The following is a 16,085-nucleotide window of genomic DNA, read 5'->3' as shown; positions in this document are numbered from 1 at the left end:
TGTATGCAGAACAAGCAGTTTAAATAAAACTTTTTTTAATTTTTTTTTTACAGTATATATATTACAAGATATGCATTGACAGGGTTAAGAAGTTTACATCACTGTCTTAAAAAACTTCTACTTAGTTTTTATACTGCCAAGTGAAGACAGAAAGACAAAAGTGGTTCATATAAAAAAGAATTATTGTCCCGGACAAAAAAATGACAGCGTAGGTGAAACTCAAAGTGCAACTGCAGTTGTTCACGGATCTTTTGCTTCCTGAATTATTTCTTTCGAAACCTTATATTTCTGCAAACCCAGGTCATGCCATCCTGGAAAGAAGCAGATAAATGCTGTTAAAATTAGTGAGGTGTAATTCATGTGAGCCGCAGCTTAAAAATATGTTTACATTTTTCCACTGTGACTGGTGATGACATTCTCAGCGGAGACATTTCTATACGGTGGAGACACAACAGCAAAGCCTCTTTGGTTGTTAGAAACATGCTTAACTTCGGACCTTTAATCCAGGCAATCTTATAAATAGCATGTATAATTTGAGAAGGAAGAAATCCCTGTTCTCAGTTCAACTCCCAGAGTAGGCTGAAAACAACAGAAAGTGACTGCAAAGTTGCTTCTGGCTAGTCAGTTATATGAACACAGGAGGTTTTAATGTGACATGTACAGAACCAATATTATCATTTTGTTGTCAGTTGAGTGGCCATTCTATTGTACATCATATTTCCTTCTGAAATCAGTTATGTTTATTAGCTTAACATTTGCAGCTGCCTCTGAATTTAATCAAACTAACTAAAAACAAAGACAAAATCACACGTTCGCTTGGTCCTGTGAGTTCTCAAACTGATTGCCAAAGCCACTCTGCAGCCCATGCTGTCTCAACCCTTGCTGTGTTTGCAAACTCCGTGTACTGTAGTTACCTGCACTCCCTCAGCAGTGACTGCTGAGCAGGCCTGGACCTGCCACATACGATCCCGGATAGTGTGCAGATGGAGACTCTCTGCCAGCTCAGACGCCGGGGTGGCTGTCATCAGGTCCTGCTTGTTAGCAAAGATTAGCAGTGGCACAGCAGCAAGGTTTTCCTCCTCCAGCAACTCAGACAGCTCCTGGAGGAACAGACACACAAGGGTTGTCAGTGATATATGTGTGTATTGGAGTCAAAAAAATAAATTATATTGACTTTTCGGCTTTAATTGCACCCAACACCATCAGAAAATATGGTTAAAATTGAGTCTCAAAGACAATATTTTCATTATTAATCACACTAAAATGTCTTATCATTGCACTCCTTGAAAGAAACGGTAATGTGTAGCTCACCAGGCTTGTCTCTTCCAGCCTTTTCCTGTCTGAGCTGTCAATCACATAGATCTGCGAACAACACAGTCATAGATATTAGCAAAATGGTTCATAACATATATGATAGATGTTGAATTAGTTTAATTCTGGCTATTGTAACAACCAGTTTAACTACACCACAGACAGCCTACCAGTACATCTGTGTTCTCAAAATAATTCCTCCAGTAGGGGCGGATCTTGCGCTGACCTCCAATGTCCCAAACATTCAACTTGAAGCCAGAGGATTGAACACACTTAATATTGAAGCCCTGTTGAATTATGACATAGATCATAGATAGATTTTACACAGGTGAATTAAAGCCTGATTATGAAATCTGGTAACTGGAAAAGGAAGAAATGTATCAATGTGAGAAAATGTGTGTGTGTGTATATTTGTACTTGTGTGGGGGTGATGTGGCTGATATCTTCTGCTGCCAGCTGTTTCAGCAGAGTGGTCTTGCCAGCATTGTCCAAGCCAAGCAACAGTAAGCGCACCTCCTGTTCTGGAGACTGCTTCAGCCTCCGAAGAATAGCCAACAGGCCCTTCAGGTGGATCAGAGTGCATATTAGAGGTGATGGACTTCAATGAAACGGCAGGTGACATAAGGAAACCTGCATGCACTTTCTTATTTTGTTGTTACATGACCTAAGTTGCATCGGGTAAAGCACCGATCCTCACATGCCAACATGGCGTCAGGGGTTGGCAGAGGAAACACAGCGTGTACAGGAGGTTTAACGCTCACCCCACACCGAGAACCATCTTGAGCGTGAGGACTTAGCTGTTAGCCGACCTACACATGTATCAGGCCAAAAGCCCTCGTTGACCAAGATTAAGACATGTGCCTGGTGAATGGGTTGTGTACACAGGGTGGTAAGAAAAGCTTTGGCTCAAGCCATTTACCTTGCGGTGAGCTCTGTTAAGATGACAATGCTGTCTCTGAACTCTGTGACATGGAACATGTGCACTGTAGTAAATGTAGAAACAACTGATTTTAAACAGATTTAGTTTTCTTTGCCATTTTCTTGATTTTGTAGCTTTATAATCTGTGATTTGTCTTCTTGTTTTTACGTATTGTCTTATCTGTCTCCAGTTATCTATATTTGCTTTCTCCTGTAAAGCACTCTATAACTACTGTTAAGCCTGTATTGTTGAGAGTGAATGATCCCAAAATGAGAATAAAACATAGTTTAGATTAAAACTATTCGAATTTTATATTGCTATTTTCAGTGAAAACTCATATGATCATCGACAGCATCAGTATTAACCTATTGTTCACATTTTCACCTTAATAACTAAACAGTGACACAAAACTAATACAGCTAGCTAAGTGCCCCATTCCATTCAACAGGGCTTGTTGTCAAAGAATCAACATACTAAAGTACACTTTAACACAACATTCACTGTCATGCAATGTTAGCTACAACTATCATTCAATCATAATACAAACTAAAATGTCCATGATATTTAATTAATCGATTCAAAAGCAGCCCCGGCGGTGAACCGCTATAACTCACCATGTTTTCTTCAGGTTGTTGGAGTTAGCGGCCGCTTGCTCAGACTAAAGTGGATTAACATCTTTCAAACCATGCTTCTTGGTGAAACAACCATGACGTCAGCGTAAACAACGTGACAGCATCTCACAGCACGAGACGAAAAAAAAAACGGAGGACCAAAAATGCACCATGCTAAATAAGACCCTTTAAGTATTTGTATGACTTCTTAATAAATACAGAAATAACAATCTTACCTTGCACTTTTTATTTGGTCTTTTTTTTATTACTGTGGAAATGATTTATTGTTTTAATATCTACCTATAAATGATTTATCCATTTACTTTATAAAGCACTTTAATCGCATATTATGTAGTTTTATTTAGCCAATTCGAGATAAAATAAGATAATCCTTTATCCCGCAGTGGGGAAATGTACAGGATTACAAAAGCATAATGGATAGTGCAAACAAGAGACATAAAAAACAAGATCAAAAACAATTATTATAAATAACTAAATAAGTAATAAAACTGTACAGAATATCAAATAAGTAAAAAATCCACAGTAACTATTATAACTATCATACAGAGTAATTGTTGTGTTACAATATTACAGACAGAATAATAATTTATTCATTACTATGTGAAGGTTGATTCGAGGAAACTGAACTTTTGAGTGTTGATAAGTGCTGCTCCAAGCGAGAGAAACATTGTGAATACGTAACAACTAATGACATTATTTAATAAGAAAATAATTTTGAGCAACAAGGTTCTTAACGTTTTGAAGTAGTAATCTTCTGCATTGAACAATAATGTCTTCACCTTTCGACACAGGACTAATTACAAGCCGATAACGCTCCTTCCGGTTGCAATTCAACATTAAAAGAACAGGAAGAATTGAACTGTGTGAAAGTGAAATTCTATGTTTTCCTGATACGTTCATGGTTTTCACAGACGCATACACAGTGCCCTCTAGTGTTCAAAAGGCGACTGCGTTTCATGTTACTACTACTGATTCCGAGTCAAGGAACAACAAAAACATGTCCGAGTGCGGCTGAACGCTTAATCCTGCAACAGTCAACGATTCGACTGACTGCTATATGATTCCCGTCGTGTTAACGGCCGACAACCCAGAAAGATGCCGCAGAAAGCACTGGGATCCATTGTAGGTCTTCTTTGTACTGGGACCTGTCTGGTGCAGGTAAGCCCGTCGCTAGCGCTCCCGGGGTCGGCTGACGCTCTCAGCCGACGCCGCTGCTTCTAGGGTGGGTGAAGGCCTTCTTCTGATCCCTTTTTTTTGTCTCCTCCACAAAGGAAACTGGGCAGTGGTTCGCGGATGACGTCATTGAGTCAAAGTTTTAATTTATATTTCGACAGTTGACCTGCTGGACTATTTTTAGTTTGTAGCTGTAAGACGCACGAATGTGTTTTATTGCCTCGATTTTACAAGTTTGAACCAAGTGTGTCAAGATTAACGTTAGCCGCTGCTAACTGGTACCCCGGCGAAATGGACGTGTTTTATTCATAGTTGTTGATATTAGCCAGCGGGACAAGTCAGTTAGCCCCAGTTTGACCAGTTTGAGTCCCCGAAAGAACCACTATTTCCACTATTATTAAGTCAAAGTAAGTTGATAACGAGAATAACCATCACAATTTAGCATTTTATCTGCAGATTTGTTGACCTTGTTTGGCAGTAACATTGACGTCAGCGTCATTGTTTCATTGCTACAGGTTACTCTTAAAACCTCTTTTAATGTTATTGATAAGTGTACACATTTAGCAGTGACTGCTGGCATTCCCTCTGTAATATATTAAAACATCTGAATGTAAATCTTTTCCCTGTATACAGGAATTATATAGACAATTAGCACGGACGTGCAAACGTAGTAAATTACCACGGTTAAATAGATTCTAGAAATAGGTCAGTCTATCAACAGCTTGCTAAGCAGTTTCTTGTTGACTTTAGTGATTGAATGTTGACTTTAACTTTGTGAACCTCTCGTGTGTATTTAAGGGGAAGGAGTTCTGTTTCGGGGTTAACAATGAGCAGTACCGCTGTGAGATGGGGTACTGCTGTGGAGAGACAGAATGCTGCACCTACTACTATGAGCTCTGGTGTAAGTTACTTTTTAAAAAAATTGTTTTACTTTATTCATTTGTTTGTATCCCATTCCTATTGTCCATTTAATTCAGATGTTGGAGATTTAACTCTCTCAAAATGTGTGTAAAAATGACATTACCCTGCAATTTAAGTTGCATGGATTTATCTCCCTTTGCCTCAGGGAAAGCTTGGCTCGGTTCACAAGTGACCTATGCATGATGATTACATTGAGTCTGTCTCCCCCCCTCCTCATAGGGTTCTGGTTGGTATGGACCCTTATCATCATGCTTAGCTGCTGCTGTGCTTACCGACACCGGAGGGTTAAGATGCGTCTTCAGCAGGAGCAACGTCAACGTGAGATCAGCCTCATGGCCTACCAAGGAGCCTCAAGCTCCTTCATTTCCCCTCCACCACTCAATCTAAGTGAGTAGTCTTTTGAAGAGGGCCATGTTGAATACAGACTAGGAGTTACACACTGGGTTGTGGTGGTGTAAGCATAGAAGCCCACATAATCTTTTCTGCAAGCAACTTTTTCCCAGCACCTCCTATGGGATCCTCATGTGCTCATGGTCCTGCTGGGAGATTCAATTACTGCTAAATCTGCCCTGAGTCTCCCCTGAATCCGCTCAAAGCTGCAGCTCTATAATAAAGTTGTCTTCGATTACTTTACTCCTCTGCCTATCCCACAAATTGAGGCCATCCTACAGGCTTAATGTTCGCCGCTTTTATGCACAGTATTATTCTAGGGTTTAGGACTTTGTCACTCATATCCACAATATCCCCGAACTCTCCTCGGAGCAGCTGTTTTCTCCATTTCCCTGAATGAAACGGTCGCCTTTTACTGAGAGGGAGTCATAACTTTATAATTGGAGGTGCTGATCCTCATCCCGGTCTTGTCATACTCCTCTGCAAATTGCCTGAGTGTATATTAAAGATCACAGTCTCATATTGTCAGAAGGGCATCAGACGGCAGAGATGCCTCCTTTTAATGTCAGTGGTCACTCCGGACATTGGCTGAAAGTTGATATTGTGTTGTTTGAAAACGCTAAAGCTGTTTGTATTTGTGCGCTTTCAGGGTTCTGGAACGACTGCAAGCTTCCTGACTATGAAGAGGTTGTAGGTCACCCCCCGACACCACCTCCTCCTTACTCTGAAAACCCCCCCGAGACTACTCCAGCACTCCTTCCTCAAGTGGTTCAGCCGGACGCCCCGGTGCCACAGCCCCCGCCTGAGGCAGACCTGAGGTTGGACAGTCAGGCCTCGGGCTCATCCTCAGACCAGGAAGCAGTGGCGATCCAAGCACAATGTCTGGCAGAGGCGAACGTGGAGGCTTCACTGATGGTGGCTGCGGTGGTGGTGGAGGAGGAGGAGGAGGAGGAGGACGACGACGACGACGACGACGACGAAGAGCTCGTTACTCGACGTCGCCACGTAACCGGCGACTCTGGGATTGAGGTGTGCGTCTGCCAACTGGACGTGGACGAGGGCTCGGGGCTCGAGGAGGAGGAGAGCGACGAGGAGCACCGGATGTGCAAGGCCACCGGTCAGGACTGCTGCTCCGGGCGCCAGCAGCAGACCTTCAGGCAGAAGGAGCACGCCTCTGAGTTGCCCAGCCAGACCGCCGGCACCAGCACGGGAGACCACATGGTGTGATCCACGGCGTAACTTAACCAGCCGACCGGCGTGGCTTTCTGCTTCACGCAGCGTGACATCATCATCATCATCATCATCATCAACGAACTAACACACAGGCGTGACGTGATGATAAGTAATCCTTAACGTTTCCTGATGAGGAAACCGCTTTCTTTCTTTTTTTTTTTGCTTTTCTTTAAGTGGGGCAACCAGCAAACACATTTGGTATGTTTTTTTTTTTGTGTGTGTTTTTTTTTGGTGCTAAATTAGGGAGCATCATGGGTAGTGCGACGACAACAATTGATTGTGACTGAAACCAGAATGGACATTTTCTCTTGCTCCTACCCTCTTCCTGGGCACTGCTGTCATGTTTCTGTCTCTATCCTCGGTCATAACATTTCCCTCCCTCTGACATTTTACCTCCGGTGGGACGGTGAGCTGGGAGCATACCAACACGGTCAACAGCATTTCTCCCCTATCTCCACTGTGACTTCTGAAGGCAGAGGAGTCAAAAAAAACAAGCCTCTTGAGAACTGAAATGACTGGAGCACACATTTCCCTTTTTTACCCAAAAGCTGTGTGCACTGTAAAATCTAGGGCACAGCTGCATTATGATGTCAGCTCTGAGGTCACTGCACCGAGCGTCTGGTGTGAAGTCTGTGGGACTGTTCGCATCTAGAGTGGGGGAGACTCTAGATGCCCACAAACAGCAGAGGAGGGATACAGGAAGGAGATGAGTTCTGTTTTGTCGTCCACCCCCCCCCCCAGCCCTTTTTTCTTTCTTTTTGATATCCATATTGTGGCCTCCACAGCTCTGTGGTCACCAATTAGCATGACTGTAGGTGAGGAAGGATTAGTGATTTATTGATTGTGCGCACCGTATCTCCCCACTTCGGTTTCTGACTGCATTAAATTCATCGTAGTAGCCAAGAGGGCCATGCCACCACTTTTGTAATCAATAGAAAAGCCTCGTGGCTTGTGTGTTTTTTTTAGGTTTTTTTTTAGTTACTGTGTTATGTCAGAGTGTGTAGCGGCAGCATTTTTGCTCATTCTAAACATAAGTAGTAATATAGTTCATAACGCAGGATGTACTTGCTTTTTTTTTTTTTTTTTCATTTCATAACCAGCTTTGCATCAATAAAGGCCGCAGGTGTCACCTTTTAACGAAGCTCCTTGCGGGGGGGCTGCTAGAGTGTGTACTAGTCAGTAAGGAAGGGTTGAGTCTTGTGCGTTTTGTGTAGCTTTATAGTGCTGTAGCATCTGGTTGTAGTACTTGCTCAGCACTGGGGTGGATTAACTATTAAAAAGCACTGGTATTTTGCATGAGGCATGAATTTTCTGTGTTCATATTTGAGTTCGGTAGTATTTTTCTAGTAGTTGAGCTACTTTGCTTTGCTCATCTGCGGACTACAGTGGCTACACAGCTGTGCACCCAGATGTTGGGGGGGGGAGAAATGGTCTGTGGTTTGATTGTGTTGTGTGAGAGCCGTGCATTGCTGTGCTGGTAGCTCTAGTAAGCTGGTGCTGTCTCTTCTCAGTGTGAGGGATCTGCGGTGGTATTTTCCATTGGCAGCAGAGGGAGAGGCTTGCATTAGCAAGTCGAGGTGAATGCAGGCTCTGCGATCCAGTCGGTGTTGGCAGAGCTGCAGAATCTATTGTGATTAACTGCCTGCTTCTCTGTGTTGCATGTCGTTTTGCCCAATGTGTCGCACGGCATGTATTCAAAAGGATGACAGTCAAAACTGGTGGTTGCAAAAAACAAAGTTGTGATTTGTCGCAAGATAAAAATGTCTGCCGCAAGAGACGACAAGTCGGCGACTGTTTCATTGAGAATTTAGTTGCGGAACAATGTCCAACAACTTTTTTTATTTGTTTGCGCTGATACTGCGTGTGAAAATGGGCACAGTGTAAAGACTCGGGTCAGTCGTTCTGCTTCGCACACGCTCACAAAGTACTTCTCCTGTGCGGCCCGTGCAGCTGTGGTTGTGACTCCTCCATTTAAGCTGCATACCACACACTGCTGTGGCTCAAGTGTAGGAAAACAATAAAAGAGAGGCCAGTGCACCCAAAATGTCAACAGAGAGTGAAACACAAATGAATACACGGCGGCCTAAAGGCTTGAATTGGAAGAAGATTTTGTTTCATGTTTATTAAATGGGCCTAATCAAACATGCCGTTAGCGGCCCTTTTGTGTTGCGTAGTCGAGCAGGTGCTTAGATGTGAAGCCGAACCAACATGACAACGACCTTTTCAGAGGAGCTGTTACACTGTGAGCATGACTGCACACCCATTAGCAGAGGTAATACGAGACCAACACACCTCAAGCTGCCTCTACAGAGCAGAAGTCTTGTTTATGGTGCTGCGCATTAACACAAAGCCTTTGTTTGCGGAAACAGACGTGCTGCCGCCTTATTAGAGTAGATGTAGTTTCTCTTTTAATGGTAATGTTTGTGTTCCTCCCAGAAAGTAGCATCTGAGCTTGTTCCGAGGAAGTGCGCTCGCTCTAGGAGAAGAGGATGTGGTTTAATGACGTTGAAGACCACAACATTTGAACTGTCCTGTTGTGTAGAGTTTTGCTTGCATTGGTTTTTGTATCTGAGGCTGTTTTTTTTTTTTTTTTTTTTTGTTGACTTTAAAATACTGTGTGCGTAGTTAGTTGTGGCACTGATGGAATTAGTCAAGATCAGATTTTGAGTTTGCGCATCCTGTTTTGGTTTCTACAGATCTGGTCCCAATTAGTTTGTGATGTTAAAAAATATTGTTTAGTTTTCTATGGTTTTGTTGTGATTCATCCTGTTTTGTGTCTGGAGGACAAAAGTGAACTCCAAGAGATTGCTTTGCAACCTTCTTGCTAAGGTGCATTTAGCTTATTTCTACACGTATGTAGACACAATATTAGGGGTTCTTTTGTGAACTGGAGGTCCATAGTTTTCCCATTGCCAAACAGCTACTATGCCTCTCTGGTTTTCACATGTTTACAGAGATTAAGGGCTATACCGGTCATCAAACATCCATCTGTGATTCTTCTCCTCTGTTCTTCACTAAAAGCCACAAGTTGCCGAGATCCACTATGTGAACATGGTCAGTTTTTTTTTTGGGGGGGGGGGGGGGGCGTTTAGATGATATGTTGACGTTGTGGTGGAGCTCATATATTTACCAATAGCTGTTTGTGTATGACTATGTATGTTTGTGTAATAGACTTTAACTTTGCCTTTTTTGTTTCGTCAACGGATGTGCGTGATTCGACCCCCCCCTCGATGCTAACGATCCTTTCTTATGTAACTGCATGTGTGGTTGTGAGAGGAGTTTTTACATTTGGACAGTGACTTCACCCTCCGCCATCTCCGTGCTACACAGACTGTCACGATTTGGTTTCCCACTCTCAGGGTTATCTTTTAACAAGCAGTGCTAGACCTTTTTTTTTCTTCTTTTTTTTACCCACCAGTCTCATAAAAACCAAAGCAGTTCTTTCATGTTAATTGTTTTCCTTTTTAGTTGTCTGCTGTTATTTCTGCATCTCTGTAGTCTATTGTACTTTACTCAACTAGGCTATGCAACAACATTAACCTACTGTTTATATGCTGCGACCTCTCTCTCTCTCTCTCTCTCTCTCTCTCTCTCTCTCTCTCTCTCGCTCTCTCTCTCTCTCTCTCTCTCTCTCTCTCTCTCTCGCTCTCGCTCTCGCTCTCGCTCTCGCTCTCGCTCTCGCTCTCGCTCTCGCTCTCTCTCTCTCTCTCTCTCTCTCTCTCTCTCTCTCTCTCTGTGTGTGTGTGTGTGTCATGTGTCTGTGGTCTCCAGTACAAGCAATATAACTGAGTACTTGTGGCACTGCACTGTACTGTAATCTACTTTGGTTGGTGTGTGTGTACATGTATTTGTTTCAGAAAACTTGTAAAAAAACCAACTTGTGATTCTACCTGCAATGATGTGAGGACGTAGGCTTCAGTGTCAGCTGAGGGGCTTGAGTTAAGAAGCCTTTCTAGTTTTTTTTTTTTATATATATTCTCCCCCCCCCCCCTCTTTTTGGCTTTTTCCTGCCTGCATCTCAACCACTAACCCTTTCTACTCCTGACATATGGATAAACCACATTTATTAAGATATTTAAACCTGAGGAAAAAGTTGAATATATTGTTTTCCTTTGTATAATTCATGTTTGATATCTTTATTAGTTTCCATCCCTCCTCTTTGTTGCACTAATTCAATGTGTTGGTTTTCTCGGTTAAAGCGACAGCTTTGTTCTTTTTCATTCATGATGAATTTTCACTGACTGTTGCCTTTTTAATCCTCGGTTGTTACAGCGCCATCAATGTCAAAACTTTTATATATCATACATATGGAAGACCTCAACATGGAACACAGTCGGCTTAAATTAGACACATTTGTCAGTTTCTGTCAAACAACTCAAACTATACTTTTTTTTTTTTTTTTTTTCCAACCATAGATTAATACCAAACGGGATGCGATGGTTGAGCTTTTTTTTTTTTTTTTTTTTTTTTTTGAGAAAAAATGAGAAACATCCTAGTTAATTGTTTTAATACCCTTTTAAACAAGCGTAAAGTGGTAAAAGAAAACTGTAAAACACTGAGTCATCGCTTACAAATCCTTTTGTTTTAGTAAGAAGTCTGCTGTGTACTCGTTGGGTCATCATTTGTATTTTATTTTTTTAATAAAACAGAGCTTGGCACTCAACTGACCAACGCTTGCCATTTCTTGTCTCAAAACTCCATCCGTTTATCCTCCAGTTGCCTTTTCCTCCGCCCTGGTATGCTGTTGTAAACATTTCCAAAAATGAGGAGGTGTTGTAGCTCAAACACACTGAAAGCTTAAATGAGGTTTTAACAATAGGCTGGTTTTCAGAAGGCGGTTTACTCTGAACTGTGTTGTTGCCAAATGTTACATATATAAGCCACTTCATGAACAATATCCACATCGGTCTAGTTTGGTCTTTAATGAGGCGATAGAAATAATTCAGGACAAAGACACTGGATGGATACATGAGGCACACGGTTTTCATACAGAATATAAATAACGTAGGGTGGTTGTTAAAGTGGCTACAGGGGAAAAAAGGAAGTCCTCAGTCATTGCACAGTTGTAAACAAAGCACCACCTAGAGATACATCTGATGTTGACATGAGGCCTGTAACCATTTTCTACAACATAAAAAAGAATAACTGGTCCAGGTCAATAACAGCTGAGGCAGCCTGAGGCCCAACCAGCATGTTTGTTCATTTTAGTGTTCAATGTGCAAAGTAAAAAGTGTCTTCAAAAGGGAAAATAGTCCCAATAAATGAGTAGTCATTAAAATTCTCTTCAGTGCAAAAAGTTCATTCCTGGCATTTAAACGTATATTTTAAATATATTTTAAAGAGTTTGCTCTAAACTGATTTTTTTCTCTCTCAAATACACACATCTGGGGGAAGTGAACTGAAATTAAATATTTTCCCGAAACACACAAATCATTGCCACATGCATCAATGAGACTGGTCAGTTTTCCATGTAAACCAAGCACGGCTCATGAAGAATAACCTCAACAAATGTCATGCATACTACAACTACAGGGTGAGAATATACAGCATACTATATAGTATATATATAGTATATAATATATATATATATATAGATAGTCAAAATGATGAGTAGGTACAAAGCACAGATTTGCTTTTTCTAAAGCAAAGGAGAGTAGAGATGCATCTTTGAGCAACAGTAAGGATGGCAATATTAGCTTTTGCTGCTATTTGGTTAGCGCTTCAAGTCGTACTGTAGAGTAGGAAAACACTGGACACTTCTATATTTAGATTTCTCAAAGCCATGAAATCAACAACAGTGAACTGAGAATTAGTATGATTTTGTCAAATGCAGAAAACGGTGCCAAAAAACAGTAGCTGCTCATCAGTCGTCACACTGCACGTCTGCTGGGTAACGAGTGCAGAGGTGGAGATGGTAAGGCCGAGTCGGTGTGTGTCAGACAGGGGCTATGGACAGAAATAAAGTCCTCCTACTGCTTCATCACGACCAATGGCAAAGTTGGACAATGGCTCTTTGTTGCAGGTGATACATCTACTCCCGTCTCCCGTCAGGATAGTGTCCTCAGGATAGAGCAACCTGCTCTACTGACCGACAGCAGCGTCTCACTTTTTGTCTCAGTGCGGTTGGGTCCACGGACCACAGCAGTCCTCACAATCTCCTCCATCTTTTTTTCTTTTTCGTGTGTGTGTCCTGTCTCAGTAGAAGCGCTTGCGTCGGCTCTCGTTCCAGTGGCCGTAAATCACCAGGCCGATGACGATGAGGAAGATGAAACCCAGCATGGACAAGAGCGCGGTGAAGAAAATGGCTATTCCACTCATCCCCTCTTCACTCTCACCCACTGGAAGAGAGAACGACAGTCAGGGTGTTCGAAAGGCAAGGAAGGAAGGGTGAAAGGTAAGGAAGGAAGGGTGAAAGGAAATGAGAAATAAAGCAGGTGGACGGAGAGATGACAGTGAAGGAAAGGGTGACAAGCAGCAGAAAGACAAAAGGAGAGAGGGGAAGGAAGTATCTTTCTTACATTTGAGTAGCTCAAAGTTATCCACGCTGGGTATAGTTATCTCCTCTTCTTCATCATCCTCCTCCTCCTCTTCCTTTGGACTCCGCAATACCGTCAGTTGGTAGAGTTTCAGGGAAATTATATCATGGTTATCTGCACATTGAGAATCATAGAATATGATTATAATTAAACTACATCTGATTTCGAACTGGTTATCTGTACTTGAGGAGCAGTTTTTTGGGACAGTGAAAGCGGTTCACCTGAGAGGTCTCCCGTGACGGCGGTAGCTCCAAAATAATAGCCTTGGGGAAGCCGCACCCCGGGTATGTCAAGGCAGTCCCTCCATTCATGTTGTCCGTCGATGTCTATCATCACCTGGAGAACAGAAGCAATTCAGACAGCTGGTTCATCTCAGTTCAGCGCCCAAAAGCAGGTTTACTGAGACATATAAAAAAAGGTGGCTTAAACAAATATTAGCAGGTCAAACTCAGTGCACCCAGCGTATGCAAATAACAGCTTGGACCGCTGCGGTGATGAGCAAGTCTCTGCGTGTGCTCGGCACTGTTATTACTGTAGATAATTGCAGACGGACAGAGTCTCTCACCGTGAGTCTGCGGCGGACGTATCGGATGAAGAGGAAGGTGTCGTGTTTGAGGTTGCGCACCATGGCGTTGCAGCCGCCCAGCTCCGTGGGCCGACCGTCCCGCTCGTGGTCGTAGCTGATGCTGCCGTTCCCGACCATGGCCAGCACGAAGGGGAAGATCCTCTTGTGGTCGCAGGAGGAAAAAAGAGAGAGATGAGGAAATAGTCGCATGCTTTATTTGTTATATGGTCTAAAACGACAAAAACATGGCGGTATTGTTTCAAAAATAAGGGTATGTTTGAAGTCAGAGAAGCATGCTGAAGGACCAACAGAGGCTGGACTAAGACATAGGATTGGGATCATCTAAAAGCTGGTTACCTGTGTGCGAGGAGTATATCTTTTCTTCTGCGCCTGACTCAAATGGTTGCACAAAGGAAAACAAAGACAGTCCTTTTACACACATTTGCAAGAGCACCTGTCCACCTGAAGTGTAAGCAGTGCCCCTCCATCATACCTCCAGGTGCTTCTCCTCATTGGGATAAGTGTCCACAAACACACCCAAGCCAGTGAAGTTGTCCATATTTCCAAACACAGGACCTGTAAAATAATAAGAAGACAGAGTGTTGAGTTTGGTTTATTAATGGGTTGAGATGACGCAAGACGTCCTATAGCGCTTACCTTTCTGCACACGTTCCTTAGTGTACCAGATGGCCAGCCCATCACCATTCAGGTTCTTCTTTCCTTGCCCGTGAATCTTAAAGTGCACCTGCATCTCCCAGTCCGTCAGATGGCACGGCTGGAAACACACACGGGTTAAATAAAGCCACATAGTGATGCTCCAACAACTTGGCAAGAAACATATGAGACCAAAAGAAAACGTCAATAGAAGCCTGGTTTCACTTTTTTTTTTTTTTTTTTGTAGCGATGTGTCACAGAGACTAATGGTTGGGTTGAGGTCGAGGCAAGAGGAAACACAAATCATCCGTTGAGTTGAGTGGCATATTAGAGACATGAGGTGTTTGCCCAACCACAGTCATGGGCAGCAGCTGATGAGGGTGTTTATTGTGGTTAGTGCGAGATAAGATCAGACAGGGTTAGATCATCAAAGGAGATGTCAGACTGTCTGAAAGCAAAAACCAGTTGCTAAAACATCATCCCACACCTAACCCACACTTAATCTGTATTTCACTGGCTAAACATAACCAACTTTATAACGTAAGGAATACAGTAAGCATCGATTAACAATCATTGACAGCCACTAGGCTACTGTACAAATCTTGTTCATATTTACAACCCTTTGACAACTTGCTTGGTATGCACTATGCTTATCGGCATTTATTATGATATGGGTAGAATAAATACTAGAAACACCTAAAATAAACTTGCATTCAAATGTACAAGCCTGTTTTTTTTTTTTTTTTACTTCATCTAGTATTTGAGGGCTCTAACCCTCCCTCTCATCTGCATCCGGTGTCTCCTAGCTCTGAGTATAATAGCAAACCCCTGTTTATTGAAATACAACACTGTCATAGCACACCACATTTACTAGTATTTGTATACTCACAAGGCGGCTCCATACTGCCCCCTGCCTGCTCTGCTTGTCAGGTGTGAGCCGCACCTGGTCGGTGGTCACCATGGCGTCTCCCATCAGCTCCCAGTGCGAAGAGCCTAAGGATCCCACACCTGAGCACACAAACCAACATGAACAAAGATGACACCGCACAATAGAGAGCAGTGACCCTCTGTTGCTAAACAAAGCGTCTGTTTGAGGGAGGAATGGTACAACTAAAAGGTGCTTTAATGAAGCACAATGTAAGGTATTGAATATGGTATATATACATATAAATCTGTATATAAGGTTAACAGTATAACAGGCTGAATGTTACAGCAGCAAGATAGAAATACATGTAGCTTGTTCTGGAAACATCTGTCCCTCAGCCTGCCCGTGTATGGGGTATATAACGGGTGAGATAGCGTTACCTTGGTACGGCTTGGAAAGGGAATACTCCCGCTTCAAAAACTCTTCCATTTCGTGATCATCGTCGGCAGAACACCGGCTCGAGGCAAAAATAAGGAAAGCGAAAGTCCAGTACGATTTAAAAGACATTGTTTTCCGTCTGAATGGTGATCTCGGCTCCCAATAATTGTCGCTACTGCTGGCGGCGGCCATCGTAGGTCTGAACTCCGCCTGAATCGTCAACTTCCTTCCCATTGGTTGACTGTGTTGCATGGATTGCCGCTATTGGTCCGTGTAAGTGTCAATCACAATGCACGCTTTTAATTGGATGTACTGTGCGATCGTCGTTTTAGATAGTGTCAATAGTGAGAATGAATCAATTCATTTACTAAATTGGAAGTATGCACCTGGTAAAATAAGGTAAAATATGAAATTTTGATCTGTTTATTTTTTGTAATTCTGAAACTAA

The 16,085-nt window shown here is 42.6% G+C and overlaps 3 protein-coding genes across 3 annotated transcripts; 1 reads left to right on the top strand and 2 right to left on the bottom strand.

Moving 5' to 3' along the window:
- Nucleotides 1–232: 232 nt before the first annotated feature.
- On the bottom strand, nt 233–2,913 carry LOC137868658 (ADP-ribosylation factor-like protein 3). The gene is made up of 6 exons (XM_068705538.1): nt 2,845–2,913; nt 1,729–1,872; nt 1,482–1,598; nt 1,312–1,362; nt 915–1,100; nt 233–311 (listed from the first exon to the last, which is right to left on the bottom strand). Exons 1-6 carry the CDS (start codon nt 2,845–2,847, stop codon nt 264–266), a joined length of 549 nt encoding a protein of 182 aa, XP_068561639.1. The 5' UTR covers nt 2,848–2,913; the 3' UTR covers nt 233–263.
- A 934-nt stretch (nt 2,914–3,847) lies between these two features.
- Nucleotides 3,848–9,662, top strand: wbp1 (WW domain binding protein 1). The gene is made up of 4 exons (XM_068706236.1): nt 3,848–4,020; nt 4,834–4,936; nt 5,176–5,343; nt 5,996–9,662. The coding sequence occupies exons 1-4, from the start codon at nt 3,958–3,960 to the stop codon at nt 6,571–6,573; spliced, it is 912 nt and encodes a 303-aa protein (XP_068562337.1). The 5' UTR covers nt 3,848–3,957; the 3' UTR covers nt 6,574–9,662.
- A 1,820-nt stretch (nt 9,663–11,482) lies between these two features.
- lman2la (lectin, mannose-binding 2-like a) lies at nt 11,483–15,829 on the bottom strand. Its single transcript, XM_068706235.1, has 9 exons — nt 15,640–15,829; nt 15,224–15,342; nt 14,338–14,455; nt 14,174–14,256; nt 14,038–14,070; nt 13,681–13,842; nt 13,337–13,451; nt 13,098–13,229; nt 11,483–12,917 (listed from the first exon to the last, which is right to left on the bottom strand). The coding sequence occupies exons 1-9, from the start codon at nt 15,827–15,829 to the stop codon at nt 12,775–12,777; spliced, it is 1,095 nt and encodes a 364-aa protein (XP_068562336.1). The 3' UTR covers nt 11,483–12,774.
- Between the last annotated feature and the right edge of the window lie 256 nt (nt 15,830–16,085).

The sequence above is a fragment of the Cebidichthys violaceus genome, unplaced genomic scaffold (genome assembly GCF_023349555.1).
Source record: "Cebidichthys violaceus isolate CVI_PGR_0920_01 unplaced genomic scaffold, fCebVio1.0.p SCAF_12, whole genome shotgun sequence".
Lineage (NCBI taxonomy): Eukaryota > Metazoa > Chordata > Actinopteri > Perciformes > Stichaeidae > Cebidichthys > Cebidichthys violaceus.
Note: the sequence above shows the minus strand (reverse complement) of the source record. Positions and strands in the feature narration are given on the sequence as shown.

Excerpts from the sequence above, each read along its gene's own strand:
- LOC137868658 (XM_068705538.1), bottom strand. Across the intron at positions 1,599-1,728 it reads GCCACATCACCCCCACACAA|GGCTTCAATATTAAGTGTGT; the intron begins GTACAAATATAC and ends ATAATTCAACAG. Across the intron at positions 1,363-1,481 it reads TTGAGAACACAGATGTACTG|ATCTATGTGATTGACAGCTC; the intron begins GTAGGCTGTCTG and ends TGTTGTTCGCAG.
- wbp1 (XM_068706236.1), top strand. The coding sequence starts at position 3,958 with ATGCCGCAGAAAGCACTGGGATCCATTGTAGGTCTTCTTTGTACTGGG. Across the intron at positions 4,021-4,833 it reads CTGGGACCTGTCTGGTGCAG|GGGAAGGAGTTCTGTTTCGG; the intron begins GTAAGCCCGTCG and ends TGTGTATTTAAG. Across the intron at positions 4,937-5,175 it reads CTACTACTATGAGCTCTGGT|GGTTCTGGTTGGTATGGACC; the intron begins GTAAGTTACTTT and ends CCCTCCTCATAG.
- lman2la (XM_068706235.1), bottom strand. The coding sequence starts at position 15,829 with ATGGCCGCCGCCAGCAGTAGCGACAATTATTGGGAGCCGAGATCACCA. Across the intron at positions 14,071-14,173 it reads ATGAGGAGAAGCACCTGGAG|GCGCAGAAGAAAAGATATAC; the intron begins GTATGATGGAGG and ends CATTTGAGTCAG. Across the intron at positions 13,843-14,037 it reads GATATACTCCTCGCACACAG|AGGATCTTCCCCTTCGTGCT; the intron begins GTAACCAGCTTT and ends TGCGACCACAAG.